Source organism: Barbus barbus (assembly GCF_936440315.1).
Source record: "Barbus barbus genome assembly, chromosome: 37".
NCBI lineage: Eukaryota > Metazoa > Chordata > Actinopteri > Cypriniformes > Cyprinidae > Barbus > Barbus barbus.
In genome coordinates, this window is record NC_136715.1 from 19,823,379 (window position 1) to 19,847,767 (window position 24,389).

The 24,389-nt window shown below is 37.8% G+C and overlaps 3 protein-coding genes across 4 annotated transcripts; 1 reads left to right on the forward strand and 2 right to left on the reverse strand.

Annotated features, from left to right (window-relative positions):
- Positions 1 to 258: 258 nt before the first annotated feature.
- LOC306856725 (uncharacterized protein) lies at positions 259 to 4,227 on the reverse strand. The gene is made up of 7 exons (XM_079396142.1): positions 4,137 to 4,227; positions 3,847 to 3,961; positions 3,618 to 3,722; positions 3,344 to 3,535; positions 1,081 to 1,296; positions 807 to 959; positions 259 to 647 (listed from the first exon to the last, which is right to left on the reverse strand). The coding sequence occupies exons 1-7, from the start codon at positions 4,190 to 4,192 to the stop codon at positions 531 to 533; spliced, it is 954 nt and encodes a 317-aa protein (XP_079252268.1). The 5' UTR covers positions 4,193 to 4,227; the 3' UTR covers positions 259 to 530.
- A 3,510-nt stretch (positions 4,228 to 7,737) lies between these two features.
- On the reverse strand, positions 7,738 to 10,613 carry LOC306856763 (uncharacterized protein). The gene is made up of 9 exons (XM_079396201.1): positions 10,114 to 10,613; positions 9,709 to 9,986; positions 9,339 to 9,496; positions 9,164 to 9,223; positions 8,857 to 9,060; positions 8,610 to 8,745; positions 8,297 to 8,502; positions 8,055 to 8,148; positions 7,738 to 7,942 (listed from the first exon to the last, which is right to left on the reverse strand). Exons 1-9 carry the CDS (start codon positions 10,259 to 10,261, stop codon positions 7,829 to 7,831), a joined length of 1,398 nt encoding a protein of 465 aa, XP_079252327.1. The 5' UTR covers positions 10,262 to 10,613; the 3' UTR covers positions 7,738 to 7,828.
- A 2,381-nt stretch (positions 10,614 to 12,994) lies between these two features.
- LOC306856643 (thrombospondin-4-like) lies at positions 12,995 to 23,175 on the forward strand (the record flags this gene model as incomplete). Of its 2 annotated transcripts, none has more annotated exons than XM_079396001.1 (19): positions 12,995 to 13,070; positions 14,494 to 14,567; positions 14,749 to 14,800; positions 14,897 to 15,048; positions 15,338 to 15,475; positions 15,565 to 15,639; positions 16,099 to 16,251; positions 16,323 to 16,427; positions 16,533 to 16,640; positions 17,730 to 17,889; positions 17,976 to 18,094; positions 18,202 to 18,254; positions 18,340 to 18,533; positions 18,841 to 19,019; positions 19,110 to 19,158; positions 19,992 to 20,188; positions 20,347 to 20,519; positions 20,620 to 20,759; positions 23,120 to 23,175. In XM_079396001.1, 19 exons carry the CDS (start codon positions 12,995 to 12,997, stop codon positions 23,173 to 23,175), a joined length of 2,253 nt encoding a protein of 750 aa, XP_079252127.1. The 2 variants fall into 2 exon arrangements, with proteins under 2 accessions (XP_079252127.1, XP_079252128.1); XM_079396002.1 differs by having other exon boundaries at positions 14,749 to 14,797.
- Between the last annotated feature and the right edge of the window lie 1,214 nt (positions 23,176 to 24,389).

Below are 24,389 nucleotides of genomic sequence, written 5' to 3' on the forward strand. Positions count from 1 at the left end.
ATGGCTTGGATTTTCTAGCAGCTTTAGAGTTCAACATGTAACGTAAAATATATATTTTATATAAAATATTGTTCATAAAGCATTTTCATAAACTTCTATAACTTTTTTTTGGTTTTATTTTTTAAACTTTTTTTTACTTCAGTGATAATCTGCCATAGGTCTTCTTTAAAATGAGACCAAACTTAACTCTGTGCTCCCAAGCTTCCGATTTTTATGACCGTTTGTTTGATATAGACATTTTTGTCCACTATGGACCTAAGTGTAACTTTTTTTTATTGATGCACAAGGGTTAAATTATTTATTATATTTTAATATATGTATGTATTACGCTTAATGCGTCAATCCTTTATAACAAAAATGATGGCAAAAATGTTAGTTACAATAAAAATCAATAAATGAATATTCAATTAATCTCAGTACAGCATCCCTGCTGTCCTTCCCATCACAGTGCACAATACTGTCAAAAGGGTGGTCAGATGATGATTTATATTTAGCTTAGGCACATCGGGCTGTTTTCAGTGCATACATCTTCAGAGCTTGGATCTTAATGTCTCCTGCCTGTCGTCCTCTTCAGTTCCACCTGATGGCGTTGTCATAACATTTCGATCTTCAGCTATAGCTCTCACAAGCTGAAAATGTTTCCGAATCTAGAGAGGAAAAAAAAAAAAAAGCTCTTCACCATCAGTTGCATTTTGTCATTGCCGTGTGATGACATTTTATAACTTTACTGTATTTCATTTTAAACACCATATCAACAATAAACACTGTTTTATTCAAGGATGCCAGAAGTATTTCTCATTATTCACCAGTTGCAGCTGCTTGAAGGGGTCCTCAATATCCACAGACTCCCTCCAGTAAGGTGCGATTATTTGATAAATTGAACGAATCCTGACCTTTATCTGAGCGTACTGGAGCTCCTCTCTTTCTGCAGTGGAACGCAATTCCTCTCGTCTCAGTTCCTGTGGAACACATGAATAGTCTGTGATCCTGAAAGACTACAGAAGACAGAGGTGCCACAGGGACATCTGTGTGTCTTTTGCACTTTGCCCTCTGTAAGCCTCTAAATGTGTGTGTTTTTACCCATTTGTGTGTTTCTGAGCGTATGTTGTCCAGCTCTGTCTGTTGCTGCTGCAGTTGTTTGGTGTAGTGCAGGAGACGAGTTTGCTGTTCCTTTATGTCCTTCATCAGTTCCAGCTTTTTGTGCTCTGCCTTTTTCTCATTAGCTTGTCTTTCTAGAATTTCCTTTCTGATGGACTGCGCTCCATGACAGTCACGGTGTCGACCAGTGTTCTCAAGCTCAAATTTCATTAAAAAGGAGGAAACAAAAGAAAAAGTGTAACATTATGTAGGATCAGAATGAGTCAGACAAATTAAGATTTGATCAGAACATCGAAACATGAGGAGCCGAAACTCCACAGACGCCCAAGAAAACAGGACAATGTCATAAATCAGATCCTTAGCGCCAGCCCGTCTGAAGCAAGCGAACCAACCAACTCTGTCAGTGAGCAGCTTGCAACATTAAAACAAAAGGAACACTTATTGATAATTTCAACTGAGGAAGGAGATTGTCAAATTTGGGCAAGTAATCAAGATTAATGGTCAAAGAGATGCACCACGTGACCGTCACATATAAATCTGTGATAGAAATCAGGAGCTACAGACATTCTTGGGCAGGTACCCCCACCCAAGACACAGACCAGACTGAAATTCCTTTGTTCGCAGAACATGTCCTTATGTTATACACAGAACTTCACAGAGACTGTCTTTTCCATATGCACCTAAAATCATCTTAAAAGGACTTATGAGCAACTAATGATTTGTATGTAACCCACACATTTGACTATCATGTTCTAATCACGTAGTGTGCATGTCTTTTTAATAAATATTGAATATCTTATGCATTAAGGGTTCATATTCGTGTTTAGTATGTATGAGTTTGAAAAATTGTGCTTTAAACGTTTCGTCCAATCAAGTCTTCGTCAAAGGTATCATAGTCTTGTTACAGAAATCATGTCCAAAATTATATTCTACAAGAGCGGGAAAATTCGGACCATGTGACTGAAACATGATTTATGTACTGGGAGGAGAAACGAGCTAAGATAATATTTAATTGGTCAAGACACCCATTGGGAGGTGTCCAAAAGCCGAGTGTAAAAACTCAGGACACCATCAAATTTCTCTCTTCTCTTTTTTGCTTATCTGTTTGCTTTTGCCACCACGCTGTTTTTTAGCGCTCTTTGAGCATGCTCTGGCCTACATGCCAGCTGCTACTTAACACCACGATGAGAAGAAAAACCACCTAGGCTCATTACATCCTTTTATTCTTTTACTTTAGTTGCTTTTCTTTCAGTTGAGTTTCGTGTTCAAAAGTTAAGTTTGCTGCAAAGTCCAGCTCCGACTGCACCCGCTTCAAATTTCAACTAGCAACCTACTCTGAAACCATCTTCAGCCAAGGACCAACCATTGGCTTCCCAAGACTTCACTATGAACGACCACTGAACTGTCAGCTAATCAGCAACCTCGGGAAACCCCCTTTCCTGCAATGATGACAGCAAAAGGGAATCCCTTAACACAAAGGCAAGCAAGTAACCTCCAGATTTTTGCTGAGCTGGTGCATTTAATATAAATTTTAGCCTCACTGAGAAACTCAATGCGAGGGTTAAATAAGTGATTGATGGTTGTTCAAGTCTATGCAATAGCACATATTGCTGTATACTTAGGATTTCATATTTTCATTCTCTAAACTCATCCTTTCCTCACTTTCTCTCTTTCTGCAACGTGTGAATGCGTGTTCATGTGTTAGATTAGTTTACATATCTTAGATTTATCCAATAAAGTCTTATGTTGAAAAGAGAAGTATCTTGTGTTTTGTGCTCACAAGTTCATGTCTTAAACTGCCGATCTTGTTACTGTGCTATTAAATAGTGTTTTCACTATATTTTGGCTTTTAATATCCAGTACAGAGTTGATGTTCAGTGAATCGCTGCCGACTCAGTGATCAGCCGTGAAACAGTGAATCTGTTCAAATTCCCTATAAAATCATAAATGATTCCCTTTGAGCTAAATTGAGCTGTTTCCCTTACATTACAATTACTATTTTAAATTTAAAACAGGTGGAGTCTATTGTATCTAGAAATGCATGCATTTTGTCTTTAAACATTAAAACATGACTCCGTATCTTTATGCAGATATTTTCTTATTACTCCATCTGTCTCATCATTCAGAAAACTGAAAATCAAACTACACAGAATAAGCCTGACAGTTTCTCGGAGTAGCCTACTTTCAGCATTTTTCTCCTTTCCAGACACAAAAGGCTAGTAGACTAAAAGTAGGCTATGACTACCATTCCAGGCATCCTTGCAGTGCTCTCCTGGTGGAGTTTGGCCAGTAGTTTACGCTGGTCCAGTTGCTCTTTTTGTGCCAGCAGAGCTTCATACTGTGTCATTAGTTTCTTAATGTTCTCTTCTTTCTCTTTGATTTTAGCTTCCTCTTCCTTTCTTTTTTGTATGGCACGTAACCGTCTGGCCTCATTTTCCTTAAGGGAGAGAAAGACAAAAAAATGATATTTAAGTCAATTTCCTCATTATGCATGAATTTGTTTCAGATTGTTGTTTTACTTGCAGCTCCTTAGCAGTATCCAGTTTGTACTGCCCGAGTTTCTCCTCTTCTTTTTTCACATTTTCAGCTCTTTCTCTCAAACGCTCCCGCCTGATCTGCAACTCCTGACAACAGCACAAAAACACCACTCATTTAAAGTGGAACAGCTATTTTCTTTCTTTCTTTCTTTCTTTCTTTCTTTCTTGCTTTCTTTCTTTCTTTCTTTCTTTCTTTCTTTCATACACGCACCTTTTCCTGATCTTCCAGTGCTCTGTTCACAATCTCGTTCTCCTCGCGCGCCTCCGCAAGCAGCATCGCGCTTGTCCTCATATTCGCCGAATCCTTCTCCAAATCCTTTATACCTCTGAAAGATTCAACAATCTCTGAATACATGCAGTTCACTCTGAACCATCTCCGTCCGCGCAAACAAAGAGCGAGACTTCAACGACTTCGCTGAAACTCTTCAAGTCGCTGGCCATAACGACGATGCATTAATGCTCCTAACAAAAACACGGTTTGTGGTGTAATTTAGCACTTACGATGAGAGTCGTTCTTTAAAAACCGACCGATAGTGATCCTCCGCATTGAAATTCATCTTTTTTAGCTCCGCACACCGTGGACAAACTTTCTGCGCGTGTTTTAAAACGTTTAAAAAATGCCCAAAAATGACCGTTCCGTTTGTTTTGGTGCTTATGAATAATTTTGCTGGTGCGAACATAATGTTGCTGAGTGAATGATTTTATTAGTTTATATTACAGGTTTTGTTTTTTAACTGCTTGCACACAAAATCTTTACCTGACACACAATCATTCACCAGAACCACAGCAAATCTGCAAAACAATACACCAATTATCGGCTTTTGACTCAGTTTTCAACGTCATAAACTTTTTGCAAAACATAACACACAATTCTCTATGTAACACACAAATCTAACAGGAATTAAGTGCTTCATAAGAGATATGAACATTGCATTTTGTAGATTATGTGCAATTGGATTTGTGTGTAAAGTTTTGAAAAACACTGTAATTGGAATATAGCATTATGTCAACTAGCATAACATTAATAATTGTGCATTATTATTATTAGCCTAATAATAAGATATATATAGCCTATATATTTTTTTTCAAATGTATCTAAATATTTCAATACATGTTTTTATGTATAGGTGTATTTGATTTTGTATGTGTATGAGCTGGATGAAGTGACCCACACACTGAAAAAAAATGATTAATTGAATTTACTACATTTTTTTAAGGTAAGTGGTTGCAATCAATTTATTTTAGCTACATTTAAATAAACAGCTTGACTAACTTTCAACATTAAATAAATTGTTTGCAACCACTTAACTTAAATATAATTTTCTGAAGGAGAGCTCCTTAAGTGGCTTTGCAAATACACACAGCAGTAAGTTTAATGTTTTAAGCTCATCTTTAATGTCATCAAATGTAACGCTTGTTCAGTACGTTTTTTGTGGGTAAGGCAAGACAATTACAAGTACAAAGTACAAGTGTTTAAAACAAGTGCTTACTTAACATTGCACATTCACAAAATAAAAAACTAAAAATTCACAAGTGGAAAGAGGCCACATTGTTTGTGAATCATTAAAACAGTGCTAAAACTGCACAAAGTATGGCACCCCCCCGAGGCAGACGTGTTTGCTCGCTCCCCACTTGAATCAAACTTAAAGCAGGAGTGCTGACTTAACATTGCACAATTAATAGAAATATCATGTGGAAACAAGCAACAGTACAGTTGTGAATCATAACAATAGTGCTAAAACTGCACAACGAAGTGTTCACATCATGTAACAAATTGCAGTTTGAAAGGGAATTTTAAAAAGTTTGAACTACTTAGGCCTTAACCAGAAAATAGTGCAATATATGCTGTGACATCTGGACTAACATTTCATGCAGAGCCTGCACATACATGCCTGCTGTAAAATTACAGCACTAAACTGTTTTTCAGTCCTTCAATTTTGGGTGAGAGCCTTTCAGAATCCATTTGCATAAGGAATTTCTGAACAAATTCATAATAGTATTTTAGTTCTTTTGGGTATGCCAAATTAAGCACATAGATTGTACCCAGCATTAATGCACAGGCTTGTGCCACAGATTTGATCTGCTCAACAATCATTACTCCATCAACAACGATTCCAATATCGTCGTAGTCTCCAAGAACACCTCCTTCCGTTTTAATGACACGTATGCCTATGGTGATGTTTTCCAGGTCTTTCAAGAAGTCACCTCTTTGACTGTCCTATATTTAAATAAAAAGAAACTGTTATTAGACATTGTTTTGATTCATAACTAGTCTTTGACAAGTCTATACAATCAAGGGTTAGTTAGGACGAAAACTATTCCCCATATATATATATATATATATATATGTCAAGTCACCTTTATTTATATAGCGCTTTTTACAATGCAAATTGTGTCAAAGCACTGCACAATATCAAAAAAGGAAAATATTGTGTCAATAAGTTTAAATAGTGTCTTTGCAATAAGGTCGGCGATATCGCTGGAAATGAAGCGTCCCCAACTAAGCAAGCCAGAGGCGACAGCGGCAAGGAACCAAAACTCCATCGGTGACAGAATGGAGAAAAAACCTTGGGAGAAACCAGGCTCAGTCGGGGGGCCAATTCTCCTCTGGCCAAACAAACCAGCAGTTCAGATCCAAACTGCAGCAAGTCAGATTGAATGGGCTCAGCTGGTTCCAGTTCATATATATATATATATATGTCTGAATATTGGATTCTGATTGGCTGGCAGGTATGCAGTAAAATCGTTTAATGCACAGGTAGTTACAAGTCCAACCCTCTACGGACACCTTGGCAATTGAATCGCCATTGGCTGGTAAATTTTTTAGTTTACTTGCTAGATATATATATATACACACACACACTCACTATATTGCCAAAAGTATTGGGTCACTCCCTTCTAATGAACATGATTGACTACTTTAGTAATTTCTATGAGTACAAATCTTAATGTTTAAGCATATAAAGATGATCTAGGCCAGATAATGCCATTTTTAAATATTACATTTGCATATTTAAATATTTTAAATCATAAAACTTTAAATGCAAATTTAATGTAATACATTTTTTTTTTAGATTCTTAATGCGATCAGTCAGCTGGGAAAGTTATGATATCTGTTCATTTTTAACCTGTTCACCTGCCTTCCAAAAATTTCAGGCTGACAGTTTGTTATAACAAAAATGTCCATCTCAATTAAAATCAACCTTTTAATCTCCATACAGCAGCTTTTGGATTTGCCTCATTTTTGAAGTTTGCATCATTGATTTGAAACACTATAATAATAAAGGTGTTTTGACTTGAACCTTATCATTATATCATTATCACATTAAGCAATATCCACTAGACAGCAAATACCACACTGATTGATATGTTATGATTCTTAAAAATGAATTAATATTTTTAACCTTGAAGAATAAATTCAGAAACATTGTTAATAATGATACACTGACATGTAGTATTCAAGGTGTAAGAAAATGTTAAACTCATACATTATGTGCCATTTGATTTTTTAAAAGAATGTCTGTGGTTTTTAATGCACATTGAAAGAAATTACTACACAAATGTTTTTATTTATTTATTACTTTAATTATAACATCTTTAAAATAAATAAATATAATAAAATAATTCTAACATTTTTATAGATTTAATTTTATTAGGTTAACTTATTCCAGATATACTACTACTATCAATTGTCTACTAATATCTTACCAATATCTAAGTATTGTCTGTTATTTGTTTGCACTAATATCTACTAATATCCAAGATATCTACTACTATCAACTGTCTGCCAATATCTACTAATATGTAAAATCTACCACTACTATCAATTCTTATCTTACTAATGTCTATCTACTATCAATTATCTAATATCTTACTATCTTATCTAAGATGTCTATATAATACCAATTATACTAATATCTTGCTAATATATTACTAATATCTAAGATGTCTACTACCACTATCAATTATCTGCTAATATCTTACCAATACCTAAGATGTCTATGTACTACTACTATCAATTATCTGATAATACATACTAATATCTAAGTTGTCTAAGGATTGTCCATTTTTTGTTTGCAGAGGACTGGAGAAAGCCATGGAGGAGCTTTGAGGAGACAGGTTTTATTTCTTCAGTGGAGGAGGACGGTGATTTTTGGGGACTGGAGAAGGCCGTGGAGGAGCTCGGAGATGAATTATTCCACAAAGTGAGCGTATAAATCCTCCTTCGTCTTCTTGGTTTCCACTGGTTCCTCTCTCTTTCTTATCTTCTTCGGGGGCGGGCTACGTGGCATCAGCTTTTTTCCGGTCTGCAATAAAGATGTGATTTAACTTAGCATCACATTATTGATCCCCGTAACAATATTTGATAAGCAAGACAAATGTATTGGATATGTATTGCTGGTTATGTGCGCCACCTACCGGTTTCACTGAATGAGAAAGTGCTCTCTCCTGTCTTCTCTGCCTCCGTTCTTCTAATAAAGCTTCACGCCTAATGTATTTCTGTTCCTGCTCCCTGTGAAAGAGAGAAAGCAAGAGTTTAGGCGAGAGGTTTTAAAGAGCCACTCAATCCTGAGGCAGTTGGCCATTGTACTGACAGCACTGCAGTTTTAAGAAAGCTATAAGCGCTGATGATCATCATGTTAGGTATTTCTATACCTTACCTGATTTCATAATGTTTGCAAATCCGCTTTTGTATTTTGCAGAGCCTCTCAGCTGGCATGTTTGCGATCAAATCCAGAGAGTCAGAAATCCAGTCCTCCAATTGGAGCAGTATCAGCAATGGATACGCAGGGCTGTAGGCCTGCTCCCCATAGCTCTCTTGGACCTTGGCGAGCTCCTCACACAACTGTTCGGTCTTTGTCCATATCTAGTGAGACAGAACCAAAATGATGAGATCAAACGTGACAGAGATCAACCGCACAATCTCATAGTACATTCAGATGCGTGCGAGGGTGTGGTATGTTGTGCACTTACTTTCATTTTCCTTGAGTCCTTCACATTATTTATCATCTCCGCTTCTGCTTTCACTTTATTTTTTTTCTTCTGCTCTTCTTCAATGCAGAGAGCCATGCTCTGTATCTCCTCCTCCATGCGGTCTGCATTCTTTTTACTGGACAAAAACACACAAGACAAAACTCAAGAGGGTCAAACTGTGTCTTCAGTTTCCTCAGATTAGAGACTATTAAGAAATCAATCCCATGGTTGGGTACAAGAAACTTACAGCTTTTCCTTTTCATCCTCGTAGTACTTGAGTACCTTGTCTTTTTCCTCATTTAGGGACATGAAATTCACATACTCCCACGTTAACTTTTCAAGGTTTTCTGGGCTTTGTTTGCTGCCCTCTTCCTCACGTTCTTCACGCTCACGGTCTTCCTTCAAATGCATCGCTTCAATTTCAATCGCGTCTTGAACACGATAGATTTTTCTGTAACAGAGATGGTTATGAATAATAGGATCTGAAGCAACATCTTCACTGTTGGGATTAGCAGGAATGCTATAATTGTGCATACTGACATGACAGTGCTTACCTTAGAAGAGCTTTTTCCTTTTCTTCTAATTTTAGCCTCTTCGAAAATGAATCCTGAGCCCTGAAACATGACAACATGATAATAAACACCTGGCGTATATAAATTGACACTGCATTATTTACAACGACAACAAAGGCATGGCTTCAAGATTTAACAGTGATGTAGAAATAACTACTTTTGCTCGTTCTTCAAGGGATTTGAGTCACGGAAAGAGGCTTCATAACTGGCCCAGTCTTGTTTTGCTCCGAGCTCTATTTGGGACATTTCTCTTTCCTCCATAGAAGCACGTAGAGCCCAAGTATGCAGGATCTCCATTTTATGTGTTGTATCAAGCTGAGAATGAAGCAGAGAAAGAAATAAGAAGAGTGCAGACGCCACACAGATGGAAAAACCGCATCCACACAATTTCAAAGAGTAGAGAAATTGTAGTCAAAGAGCCCAAGTATGCCATAATAGCCAAAGAGTAGTGGCTATTTCATATTACATATACAATTAAATATTCATTTGATGATATGGACTAATCAAAATATACAAAATTGGCTTACTTTACAACGACCACTTTGTAAAACTTCAGCTTTGTATGCCGAGATGGTTTGAAACACTGCCCTCCGCACACTGAGCGGCAGAAGACAGGTTTCGCTTCGGGCCCCTGTTGGTTGCGTTCCTGAGGCGGGGCGTTCCTGTTGTCCCTCTCTAATGAACAACCTGACTTCTTCCCCTGTTTTGTCCTCCCTGCATCTGAGCCTAAAGACCAGAAATTGTTCTTCAGCACTGAGGCTGGATCCGTTGACCTTCTTCTGAGGCAGTGGATGTGGACGAAATCCTGCATAACATCACATTTATTTCATGTTAGTATGGCTCTCATGAAGGAACGTGTTTAATTCATACTCATGTAATATGTTTTGAATTCAACGGTAGCAATGCGGTTTCAGATTGTTTGAGCAGCTTACCTCTGGCGAGGGAAGGACCATGGATGGTAGGAAGCTTGACAGCCTGCATTTGGCTGGAGATTGTGGTGTTTTCGCACACAGTAATGATGTTCTGGTGAGCGCTGACACATGTCTGGGGCCTGAGCTTGTGAAATTTGTTACAGTTCATTTTCAGATCTAAAAGGGTAGGCTGCAACAATCTGAAAAGTCAAACTGTATGATCTGAAATATTACACAGATCAGAAAACACTACTACTGTTTTGTAGCCTACTTGTAGAGATCTGATTTAAAACTGTGCACTGAACAATGATCGTACACTGAAGGATAATACAGATTCACAATCAGACACTGATCTGGAATCTACGCTCGATTCAAAACTGCACACTGATCAAAAGCCGATGCAAAAATCGTATACCGACACTAAAGCACACAGCCTACTAAAGCAACGAGTCAAAATGAGGTTTCTGTGATCAGGCCACAAGTTCTAAAAGCCACCAGTGCAGTGATGTCACAATTAGAATGAATTCACAGAATTCTTTTTGTTTTGTTTAAAAAATGTAAACAGCTTGTGTATATATGATTGCCACAAGGCAGTCCAGGAGAGTAATCTAAATGAACTATGCATTTGTTAAAACTATGAAAATGTTTTTCTACATTACATTTGTTTCTTGTGTGTTTTCAGAGATGAAAGTCACTGACATAGCCTATTTGCAACATTATCAAAAGAAGATCTGAGGTATTAATGCATGTTAAATAATTATATGGCCTATAATTATTCTAATATGTAAAATAACTAAATTGAGCATTATGCAGTAAATTCAGATACTTTGTTTTACCTAACAAAAGTGTGCATGCAGTCTCCATTAAAAAAGCTACTGGGGCATGTTATCACAATATAAAGAGTATTTTTGTATTTTTTTACAATGGGATTCTGCCAGTAGACTAGCTACATTTAGGCTTAAAAAACTTTACATAGTCTTAAGAAAGGTCTTTAAAAAGTCTTAAATTCACCGTCATATACTTTTCAGTTGCAATCTGCCTTCACTATACAGTATAGTTGACGCTTGCATCAATGTCATGTGTTAAATGTAAGGCCATGTGGGTTGAATCTGTTCAACCCACTTTTTTTTCTTTTTCTTTTTTAACCAAGCAGCTATTTAAAAAATCTTTGAAATATTATAGTATTATAAAAAAATATTAAATATTATTTTAAATAATTTAAAAAAATGTTTTAAGTTGTATATGTATATATATATCTGTTAATGCACATTTTTAAGCCAATTAGATTTCACGTGAAACATCTTTTAAAGTAATTAGTGACCTCTGTAAATGAAGACTAATGATTTGTGAGCACACATTTGTTTGCTTGCTTTTGAGCTATTACTGACCTTTCACCTCGACCCCAGAAGAGCTCATGACCCAGGAACAAGGACCACTTCATTCCTGTGCATGAGGTTTTTAGATAAAAAGATGCATTTAAATGGACACCCTTGCATGAAAAATAGATTTCAATAAAACCCAGAGAATCCATTTAATTCTCAGAACATCAACGTGCATTTTCCTGTAAATGGAAAAATTCAAAAACAAAAGACCTTCAGAGGAAAATGTTTAGCTGTTTAGTTTTCTTCCCTATGTCATTCCCAAAAATGCTGGAAACCACCAGACTGAGACTTCTGTGTTTGTTTTTCCAGAAGAGCTCATGGTGAGAGAAGCGAGTTCAGCAGAACAGCATAAGACCTCAAGGTGCGCCACATGTAGCTCTGGGGTCTGCAAGCTGGAATTTAACCCACGTCTGTGGATGCAATTAACTGGCATGACTTACTTCGGCAAACAACACTTACTACATTGAACACACCAACCCAAAAGTGCAGAGAACATTATGTAAGAGTTCTAGACTGAATATAAATAAGAGTAGAATATTTTTATTTTTAAGAGTAGAATTTTTTTTTTATAATTGGCCATGCAAGATCAAACATTTTACAGTGCTGTAATATCATCCTAAATAAATGTGATTTATTTTTAATGGGGGAATATGCAAAGTAAAATCTGTTTTGGCAACACTAAAACCTTTCTATAATAAAAAAACGTATATATTTTATTAGGCCTACTGGATACATTAATCAAACTAATACACTAGCAGCCAAAAGTGTGGACTGAATTTATGTTTCTTGTGACCTGTTGGATTATGCTTTAAATGTTTTGCAGACAAATATATATTGTGCTCACATAGGAATTTCTTTTCAAACTTTTTTTTTTTTTTTTACAAATGGGCTGAATTGTGAAGGACAAGCAGCCAAAAAGTGTTCTGCATGCATGGAAACTCCAGTGTTGTTTAAAAAGCATCCCACGATGCACCTTATGAAGCCGGCTGAGACAATGACTGGACTGTGTAGAGCTGGAATCAACACAAAAAATTGCTACTTTGAAGAAGCCAAAATATAATACACATGCCTATACATAATTATATTGTTTCTATGACTCCACTATTATTCTAAAATGTGTAAAATAGTAAACTATTTTTTTTGCCACTTTTATAACATTTTATAAAAACAGATTTCTTCCCCTGTTTTCAAAGCTGTATTGTTGGAGTCGTAATGTTGTTCTATGGTCATTTTAGGGATTTATGTGTTATGTTATCAAAATGCAGAAATGTTTAAGTGATTTGCACACTTAGATCATGTTAACAAATCCCTTCTGGCTAAACAGTATTTAACACTTACATGTATGTTTGTGTGTGTGTGTGTGTGTGATTACAATTCAAGACTGTTACACGTGAACCTTGTGAAAGGTGTGATCTGTGAAGAGCCAGACTGCAGATGACGTCAGTGACGTGGTATAAAAGCAGAAGAGACACAGACACGCTCAGAAGCTCAGATCTGTCGTCCTGCTCTCCTCACTCAGCATGCTGTGGACTCTCCTGTTCAGCTACAGCTTTTATCTGCACGGCGCTCTGGTTTCTGCACAAGGAGTATCCAGAGGTGAGTGGGCTTCTGCACGTTTGCATTCACTGTCAGTCATTCATATATATTTAAGGTTTGCGCACTTTTTGCACATTGAACTTCTATTACTTCTCTTGAGGTGACCATAAAATGCATGCTTTTGTTATATCTTGAATATATCCAAAAATTGTTTTAATAATAAACGACTTTTGTTTATTAAGTTTATGCATCTTCACTAGAAAGTGCTTTACAGGAAAGATACAATATACACTCAAACAGATTATGATTGGTCTAACTCACAATTCAAACTAAAACAAATCTCTAAAGTTCACTACTGTTTGACGTGAAAGCTGAGAACCTGTCATGTGGGCAGATTTTGGTATGTTTTAAAAAACGTAACACTGCTGAAGAGAACATTTACGTTCTGAGCAGTTGCAGTATAAAGACCAACATTTTAAGTGGCCCACCAGGCAAGATGAATAACTGATAAACTGAGCTTATGGAAGCCTGGAATGCATATGGAAAACACTGATGCCGCTAATGGAAAGAGCACACTTCCTTTCTGTTTGTGTGGACTGCCCTCTGGGGAGGGGAACCTCTGACAGAAGCCCCTCCTGTCACATTTACAATTTTTTTATTTGTTAATTTGACCACAATCATTAGTGGGGAAAAGTTAAACCTGAGCCTTACTGGGACTCTAACTGCAGCTCTATAGAATTAAGAAAGAAATGCACTCAGGTTGATTTGATAATTCTAGTGTTGCTACTCCTGTGGCTCATAAAACTAGCTTCATAAATCACAACTGCAACAGTTTATCTGCTGTCATAACAACATTTTCACCCACGAGATTAATCAAAATGAAGCTAATGATAATTGGATTACATGTTATGGTCATGCCTAAACACAGAAAACAGGATCCAGGATTAGCCTTTGCCAAGGCAACAGACTTGGACTGGGCTTTGCTATTCACAAAAACACAGAATAAACAATCGAAGTGATTGAGTTCTTGGCAAATTACTCTAATGCATTTCCTGACCCATATAATGTCAGACGCTGAAAAATCATCCACAGGGCCTGCAGGAAAAGTCATTATATTTTGAGCGTAGCTTTATATGCATTAATCATGAAACCTTCCTGTTCTTTGTATAGTTTACAGTTTATACAGTCTTAAAGGGAAAGTTCACCCAAAAAAAAAAAAGTTTTTCACCCTCATGCCATTCCAAATCTGTATGACTGTTTTTCTTCTGCAAACGAAAGATATTTAGCAGATTGTTTTCCAAAAATAATAATAACTGTAAAAGTGTCATAAAAGTGCTACATGCTGTATTCTAAGCCATTAGATAGCTGTAAACAGAATTAATCTGAATACATTATTGCTGAAATTCTTGACTTGAAGTAAACGGTAAGGGGAACTCTACGTGTTGCTATAAATCTTCTTTGTGATTCTGCATTGTTGCTATAGATGGAGAGATTATCAAACAGATTAAAGGCACAAACCAGGAGCTTGCTGAAATCAAAGAACTGCTGAAACAACAGGTAAATCAGAAAAATACGGAGGAGGATGTCATTGCATGTTCTCGGGTAAAATTACTTTGTATAAAACCTCTGCTATCCACTCACATAAATATATTTTCAGAACATTCCAGCCTGTTAAAGACCTAAAGCACATTTTAGTTCTTATACATTTGAACAAAATACTGAACTCTTTGCTTTATAGATACAGGAAATAGTTTTCCTGAAGAACACAGTTATGGAGTGTGAAGCCTGTGGTGAGGAATTCTAAGCTTATGATTGCATTAGATTCATTAATTGAGAGTGTATCTGCTAAAAGTTGCATATTTGTTTTCTCTCATGTCCTGCTGTAGGCATGAGACCAGCAGATCCAATAGAGTCGTCATGTGTTCCCAACCCCTGCCATCCTGGTGTGGGATGCATAATGACCCCCAGCGGTGTGAAGTGTGGTCCGTGTCCAGAGGGCATGACAGGAAATGGAACTCACTGTACAGATGTTGATGAGGTGAGTTCTGCAACTCAAGTCGGGATTCGAGCACACGTAGCACATAGGCGCTGTATGTCAGCGCACTGCCCACAAGGCTATCAGCGCCAACAATAACACTTTAGTTTCATAATCCACTGTAAACATTCTACTAACAATATTAGTCTGCTTATAGTCTAATGCAAGTTAACTGACATATAGTTGCAAAGGTACTTGTTGTACAATTGGACTATGGAAAATTGTAATCCAGATATATACTGTAATTTGTACTTTACTGTGGACCAAGATTTTTGTTCTTTGCTGTGGACAGTGTGCTGTAATGCCATGTCACATGGGGGTGAGATGCATTAACACGTCACCAGGTTTTCGCTGTGGCCCCTGTCCTGCTGGGTACATGGGCCCCCAGGTGCAGGGGGTGGGACTTGCCTATGCATCTGCCAATAAACAGGTATCATTTTTAAATTGGAATCTTTTCATTCAGATACAAGCAATCAATGGATAAAATGTTTGAAATTGAATGTAAATTCTTATATGCAGGTGTGCAAAGACATTAATGAGTGTGAGAACTCAAATGGAGGTTGCGTGGAGAACTCCAACTGCATCAACACACCAGTGAGTGATGCATTATGCTCTGTTAGTCACAGAACCAGAGCAAACCAAAAAAGGGTTCTGTTCTGACACACTCTAAAAAGGGACTTCTACCATTAGATACCTCAAGGAGCTATTTTTACCTTACCCTAAAAATGACTTTTATGAATGAGGTCATATTAAGGAATATTTTGGCTTGAAGATGATAACTTAAAATCGCCTTAAAATCTTCAGCCTTAGGCAGATTCTAAGATGGGCAGCTTGCTTTACATACCCTTATCCTTAAAACTGTGTACATAACTGTGTTAGATATGAAAAAAGGACCAATACTGCATGAAATACTGATTACAGATTTGATATTATGTTGGATCAACACACCATAAAATGGTCTACAACGTTTGAGAAATAGATTCATATTAGTCAGTTGGATCATCATTCTTTCCATTCTCCTTGTTTATGTGAGTCATTGTGTGTCCATGGCAGGGCTCTTTTCGCTGTGGCCACTGCAAGGCTGGTTTTGCTGGGGATCAGGTGAAAGGCTGCAAACCTGAGCGGGCCTGTGGTAATGGTCAGCCCAATCCTTGCCATGCCAGCGCAGAATGCATTGTTCACCGTGATGGACAGATTGAATGCGCAGTAAGTCAATGATCATATTTCATACGTGAAAAACATGGCCTACATAGTCTAACTGATATAATCTGCTTTAGTGTGGAGTTGGATGGGCTGGGAATGGATACTTATGTGGAATGGACACTGATATTGATGGCTTCCCTGATGAAAAACTGGAATGTGTGGAAAGAAACTGTGCAAAGGTAAAACATAAAAACAAGTATAAAATGTATTGTACTAAGCATTAATTTAATTAAAGTACTAAAACATTCTATCAGTGGTGGGATCTCAATAAAACGTTTTTCTAGGACAACTGCCTCACTGTTCCAAACTCTGGCCAAGAGGACGCAGACAAGGATAACATCGGTGATGCATGTGATGATGATGCAGATGGAGATGGGATACTAAACACAGAGGTCAGAGGTCACAGCACCACTTTAATTAAAGGCAGTGTTATAATATCACCATATATAAGTAATCAAAATCATGAATGTGAAGTGCACAGGAGATTCAGCTCCTTTTCCTTGTCTTCTTTATATATGTGATTAAAAAATGGTCTTATAAGGAAATCTTAGAAGGTTGCTGCCTACCTTTTGGAAAAAGACCTTATGTTGGGATTCTCACTAAGATACCAGCTCACTAAGATATTAAGAACTAGGGGTGGGCGATATAACCAAAATCCTATGTCAGGATATGAGTCATTTTATTTCACTGTAACGATATATATCACAATAGAGTTATTTTTGCTTTAAATAAGGTCTTTATGGTATGATAACATACAAATTGCATAGTTTGTGAACAAAAAAACTAATACTAGCCTAAATTTTAAAAAAAAATACTCACTGAAGACAAGTAAACAGTCAGTGATTATAAGAGTAAGAAACTAATTACAAGCAATAGGATAAAAACTACAGTAGAACGAACAACTAAGAAATGCTTCATACATGAAGTAATCAAATGAATAAAAATGCATATTCTTCACTGTGTAAATTAAATATATATTTATTCTTATTAAAGTTACAAAAGTGGTTTAGTCAAGAGCACCGAGACATTTTCTGCCTTTTGTTGTCTGATTAACATTAATGACAGACAGCAGAAACATTAGACTGCTGTCACTTTAAGAGCTGCCTGGATCCAATATACTGTTACACATGTGTTTTTTTTCTCAGCTGTTTGCTTTCACTTAAGACCTAAATTACTGTGTAATGTGACAGGCATTTTGACACATACAAGTGTGTGTATTCAACCGTTCAAGGCCTGGAAAGTGGCAAAATTAACTCCTCTCTGACAGTGCTCAGAAACAGTCTCTCAGCAGTCCAACAGCTTAAAATCACTCGTTTTTAAACCGCAATGCAGTGCAACGATATGTTTTTGTGACCATGTAGCACAGCAACGTCACATGAGCGTGTAATCACAATAGAGGTGATAGTCCAAATCTCTACCGGTTGACAAATTTCTATCGGTATTCTTACTCATGTCATTCTTACCGATTACTTCTCTGATAGGACAACTGTGTGCTCGTCCCCAACATCAATCAGAAGAACTTTGATCAGGATGATTATGGAGATGCTTGTGATAATTGCCGTCTGGTAAAAAACAATGACCAGAAGGACACCGATAGTGATGGTCAGGGTGATGAATGTGATGATGACATTGATGGGGATGGTAAGACTTCAGATGTTTCCTTCATTACCTAGGGTAATATGAACATTTGCATTGGTCAAACTGAGATGTTATGTTTTGCTCTCCAGGAATCAAAAATGATAAAGATAATTGCAAAAAGGTGCCAAACCGAGACCAGATAGACAGAGATGGTGATAATGTTGGTGATGCTTGTGACAGCTGTCCCTACGTCCGCAACCCTGATCAGGTCTGATTAACACCCTACGCTTTCTAAGTCTGAAGGTGATGGAGGTGGAATCAAACTAAGAAATTGAGGCATTACGTAACCCATAATTCTCCTTCTTTCTGCCACAGATGGATGTGGATAATGACTTGATTGGTGATCCTTGTGACACCAACAAAGATAGGTATTACATCACTCCAAAATTTAATTTTACTGGTCACACCTCATAATGAGTACTTTCAATCCAATGCATTCGTTTCTATCATCAGTGATGGAGATGGGCATCAGGACTCTCGAGACAACTGTCCTGCAGTTATCAACAGCTCCCAACTAGACACAGACAAGGATGGCATTGGAGATGAATGTGATGATGATGATGACAACGATGGCATTCCCGATCTCCTTCCACCCGGTCCGGACAACTGCCGTCTGGTTCCAAACCCACTGCAGGAGGACTCTGATGGTCAGACATTATTGTTTCGAAACCTCACTTTACATCAAACTGTTAATATTAATCCCATTATTCTAAATAAAATAATGTCCTGTTCAAAAGGCCAGCTTATGCAGTGATTTAGAATATGGAATTCCAGGCTTCTTACTTTAACCAAGAAGACTTGATTGACCAGCTTGACCAACTCCTAACCAGCATGGAAATTCATTTGGATCTAATTTATTCTTTTCAGCTTGGAAACGGATGTTTAGTCATTTTCTGATCTTGTTGACTTCTCAAATCAGTCATCCGCTTCATTTTCTTGACTTTTGGTTTACAGGTGATGGGATTGGCAATGTTTGTGAGAATGACTTCGACAATGACACATACAGTGACATCATTGATGTTTGTCCTGAGAACTCTGAGGTGACTCTCACCGACTTCAGAACCTATCAGACTGTGGTTCTGGATCCAGAAGGAGATGCGCAGATCGATCCAAACTGGGTGGTGCTCAATCAGGTCTGTCGCTTCTTACTGCCTCATGGAGATTTCGCACTCAAAGTTCTCACAGTATGAACTTTACCAAGGAATGCTCATCTTTCTCAACAGGGAAGAGAGATTGTTCAGACCATGAATAGTGATCCTGGACTGGCTGTAGGTAAAAGACTATAGCTGGGTTTCCATCCAAAGTTGTGAATTTAACTTGTGCGCAAAATTGAAATATTGCATAAAACAGTTATGAATAAAGCATTGTTTCCATCCAAGAGAACAAAATCGTCACTTCTTGATAAACCGGCACTAAATATATAATAATGTAGAATGTAATAACACTGAATATAATAATTTATATAATAAATAATTTGCGCCTTTAGAGCGAGCAGACGAAACACAATCAAATGCGGTCATTTCTTTTGGAGGTGGGTGTCTGCTTTTTTGGAACACAGTCCTGTAAGACAGTTCTGGGAGGCAATTATACAAAAGTACTTTGACAACAGACTTTGTGTGGGCATTTAAGAGTGACCATAACAACATTTCAGATGTTGTGCAACAAAATCGGTCCGCTGGTTTGTCAGGTTATGCTGTCCTCATATGACTATTTACATTTATGCATTTAGCAGACGCTTTTATCCAAAGCGACTTACATTGCATTCAAGTTACAGTATTTTTTTACATTTTTTTTTTTTTTTATCAGCTCTTGCTTTCCCTGGGAATCGAACCCATGATCTTAGCGTTGCTAGCACCATGCTCTTCTATTTGAGCTACAGGAAAGCCTTTTTGATGCGCATGGAGGAATTTATTCGGCAAATGCACTTCCTTCTCTTATTCACCGCAAAATAAAAAAACACTTCAAGTGAGCTTAAAACGTTTTTTGTAAAAAAAAAAATCCCAAAATTTGGCGTTTACGACACTTGTTTCTGATGCAATACTTCAAAATGCGCAGAAAAACGTGGTGATGGAAATCAAAAAGTTGACTTCTGGTTACTCTAACAGGCTACACGGCATTCAATGGTGTGGACTTTGAAGGGACGTTTCATGTAAATACTGAGACGGATGATGACTACGCAGGCTTTATCTTTGGCTATCAGGACAGCTCGAGCTTCTATGTGGTGATGTGGAAGCAAGTGGAGCAAATTTATTGGCAAGCCAATCCTTTCCGTGCTGTAGCTGAGCCTGGCATCCAGCTGAAGGTGTGATCTGGTTTCTTTAATTACAGATTAGAATAAGAAATTAAATGTTTTATCAGCAATTAAAGAGGCCAGATCACACCTGGCTTCTTTAATTACAGACAAAACTTATTTAATTTCTTATGTGTAATATAATACTTTTTTCTGTATTTTGTTGGTAGGCAGTGAAATCCGACACAGGACCTGGAGAAAACCTGCGGAATTCACTCTGGCACACAGGTGACTCGACAAACCAGGTGAAACTCTTGTGGAAAGATTCCAGAAATGTTGGCTGGAAAGACAAGACCTCCTACCGCTGGTTCCTGCAGCACAGACCCCAAGAAGGCTACATCAGGTAGAATCAAATTGGATGATGTTTCATCTGCAAATCATCCTGTCATTGCAATATTGTCCTATGCATGTTTAGGCAAATACTCTGCATATCTTGTAAACAGGGTTCGGTTCTATGAAGGTCAGCAAATGGTAGCAGACACAGGAATTATCATCGACACAACCATGAGAGGAGGCAGACTGGGAGTTTTCTGCTTCTCCCAGGAGAACATCATCTGGGCCAACCTGCGCTACAGATGCAACGGTCAGTTCTTTTAATGAAATACCATTTGCATACTTTAAAAAAGGAAACAAGTGTACACTCACTAAAAGAACTTCGTGTCAGGCCTACAAATGTTCATGTAATATGAACTCCCAACATTCACAAAGTTCTACACATCTTCGGCCGCTTGTGTGTTCATTTATTTTGGCTCCTAAACAAAGCGCTATATAAAATGCCTCATTCATTTGAAAATACACTATATGGACAAAAGTATTGGGAGACATACCGCTTAATTATTGAATTCAGGTGTTTCAATCAGACCCATTTCCACATCACCTAGCTATGCAGTCTGTATTTACAAATATTTGTGGGAAAAAATGGGTAATTCTAAAGAGCTCTGTAAATTCAAGCTCGGTATGCCACCTTTGTGATAAGACAGTTTGTGAAATTTCACCCCTGCTAGGTATTCCACGGTCAACTGTAAGTGGTATTATTGGAAAGTAGAAGCATTTAGGAAAGGCAGGAACTCAGCTATGAAGCAGAAGACTATGTAAATTCACAGAGCAGGGTCAACGAGTGCATATGCTGCTTCCATAGCTGAAGAGTTCCAAACTCACCACTAAATCACCACAAAAACTGTGTGGTGGGAGCTTAATGTAATGGATTTCAATGGCAGAGCAGCTGCATGCAAGCATCCCGTCACCAAGCGTCAGACAGAGTGGTGTAAAACACACCACCACTGGACTCTGGAGCAGTGGAAACCACTTCTCTGTTTAGCACTCAGATGGGCGAGTCTGGGTTTGGCAGATGACAGGTGAATGTTACCTGCCTGACTACATTGTGCTGACTGTAAAGTCTGGTGAAGTGGGATAGTTTGGTGGCTGTTTTTTAGGGGTTGGACTAGGCTTCTTATGTCCATTGAAGGGAAATCTCGATTCTGTAGCGTACTAAGACATTTCAGATAATGACATGCCCCCGTGCACAAAACAAGATGAGTTTGGTGTGCAAGACCTTGACTGACCTCAACCGCATTGAACACCTTTGGGATGAACAAACCAGGTCTTCCCGTCCAACATGCTCTACTGGATGAATGGGCAAAAATTCCCACAGAAACTTGTGGATGCTGTTGCCACTGCAACTACATATTGAAGTCTATTGCTGCATCCCAATTCGAAAACTATCTGTCCTAAATAGTATTCGAAAATAGAATATGTCCCAAATGGTTGTAAATTGAAATGAGTATGCCAAAGATTCCCAGATGGTCTACTACTTCCAGTTAGAATTCAAAGTGCATATCGAAGCACACTTTAATGGCTAATTTTGCCCACAACAGATTGCGCTTTTGACAAAGATTAGATTAGAACAAACATGCATCAAAAGTGTTAAAAAACTACAAACATGGTGGATATGCGAGAAGGATGGACAGGTAGAGAAAAGGGTTTGAGTGATAAATAATTAATGTCTAACCTGATGAAAAATAATTTATTTAATGTAATCCACATTATATTTCATCTGCAGCAATATTGTGAACTTTTTATAATGATACGTTTGGTCATTAACTTTTAAACGCATCATTATGCAAACACGTTAAAGACAGAGTTATGATGAAGTAGTATGTCCCAAAGCTATACTATTCTGCTACATACTCAAAAGTACATACTTTTTCTTCACAAAAAGAGTACATACTTACAGGACATAGGATGCAGAGTTTTGTTCATATAGTGTACTTCAAGCTGCCAATAGGACTCCCAAGTATAGTACTCCCAGATTTTAAGTTGTGACGTATTGTCAAGTATGGTGACCCATACTCGAAATTGGTGCTCTGCGTTTAACCCATGCAAGTGCACACACACAGCAGTGAGTAGTGAACAAATGCACACACACACACACACACCGTGAACACACACCTGGAGCAGTGGGCAGCCATGCTGCGGCGCCCGGGGAGCAATTGGGGGTTCGGTGCCTTGCTCAAGGGCACCTCAGTCGTGGTATTGAGGGTGGAGAGAGCGCTGTACATTCACTCCCCCCACCTACAATCCCTGCCGGCCAGGGACTCGAACCCGCAACCTTTCGATTACGAGTCCGACTCTCTAACCATTAGGCCACGACTTATATTCTGCTTTATTGATTCACATTCCAGGTCTCAATTAATGAGAGGAAGTAATCATTTCACAATCCATCTTCTTTCGGTGGTCTCGCTTTTCACGATCCAATTACCAGTTGATTTTCTTTGAACTTCTTGAGTTTTCTCTTGAAGTCTGCACAGAATCAGCTCACCTGGTCCTGCTCATTTTTGTCTTTTATCTAAATTAAATATATTACGAGCATACAAAATTCAGTCACACCTGAGGAGAGAATTAATAAATCAGTTGTATTGTATTTGTTCTTTTTTTCTTATGCAGATACAATCCCTGAGGACTTTGAGACATTCAGAAGCCAGCAAATCCAGCTGTTTTGAACCCAAACTCAACAGTTATTGTTTTTACAAGATTAATGAATGTGAGTTGTATATTTCTGTCATGTGTGTCATATTTTATACTCCACTTTTTTATACTTTGTGAACAGTAGTAGAGCTTTCCTCATAACCCCCTAATGACAGACATAAATTGATGACACTGCATTAGCACTGAGAATTTAAATATATATATATATATATATATATATATATATATGTATTTTAAAAACATGTACAGAAATACAGGTTACAAAATATAAATGATATAACAAGAAGGCTCTGATATATGCAACTGAGACATCATGCACATCCATATTTAGCTTTTTTTGTTTTTTTCTGAGAAAGGAAAAGGACCAGCAAAACGACAAAGACGAAATCAGTTCCTTCTACAATCAGTTACCACAAATAGGAGACAAAGATGACCACACCAGCACAGCGACTATAGAACTGGGCGTCTGGACAGATCCAACCCAATAAAAGCTCTAGACAACCACAAGTTAGATGTCCTAATATACCGTTAACTCCAATAAAGAGCGAGCACTATTAATGCTCACAAAATGAGAGATCACAAAGATTTGATGCACATTCTGTAACCTAACACTCTCGCGAGCGCTTTGTTTAGTGTTTTTTTAATACTTATTAAACTTAAGTGAGATGACAGTTGACGAAATAAAAATATATCATCTTTACAGAAAGAAGTCCATGTAGATGGCACTTAGTTTATGCTAATGCTATGATTTATGGGGAAGGGTTGTTATACTGCTCAGCTCTATCCTATGGGTCACTATCGGTACGTTTATCAGGAAATACATCCCATCTAGTCAGCTACGTCCTTATTAGTCTTAATGGTACGGACATGGTAATCATGGTCACTAACTGCTCAGCAGTTCTATTAAGGCTTAAAGGGGAATTTACGCTAAAGGGGGTTTGCTCCCACACGAATAATCAGGACACAAATGAACGTAAGTGCTGTTAGCTAAAACCGCTCCAGTTTGGCTGCATCAACAACAGATTATTTGTCCAATAAACACATGCAGTCTGCCCACATCTCCTAATTTTTCACAGGTTAAAGGAACAAACAGACTGAGCCCTTTTTTCGGTTTGCATTGGGAAGTCACACACATACGCTTCCAGAATTGTTTTCCCTCTGAATTATGAGTGCAATACAGAAAACGATTCACAAAGAACACCTTCACGCATGTACAGGGTCGAACAGT

Excerpts from the sequence above, each read along its gene's own strand:
- LOC306856725 (XM_079396142.1), bottom strand. The coding sequence starts at position 4,192 with ATGAATTTCAATGCGGAGGATCACTATCGGTCGGTTTTTAAAGAACGA. Across the intron at positions 3,723-3,846 it reads CACTGGAAGATCAGGAAAAG|GAGTTGCAGATCAGGCGGGA; the intron begins GTGCGTGTATGA and ends TGCTGTTGTCAG. Across the intron at positions 1,297-3,343 it reads CTGCAAGGATGCCTGGAATG|CTTGAGAACACTGGTCGACA; the intron begins GTAGTCATAGCC and ends ATGAAATTTGAG.
- LOC306856763 (XM_079396201.1), bottom strand. The coding sequence starts at position 10,261 with ATGAACTGTAACAAATTTCACAAGCTCAGGCCCCAGACATGTGTCAGC. Across the intron at positions 8,503-8,609 it reads AGGACTCAAGGAAAATGAAA|ATATGGACAAAGACCGAACA; the intron begins GTAAGTGCACAA and ends CTGTCTCACTAG. Across the intron at positions 8,149-8,296 it reads TGCAAACATTATGAAATCAG|GGAGCAGGAACAGAAATACA; the intron begins GTAAGGTATAGA and ends TCTCTTTCACAG.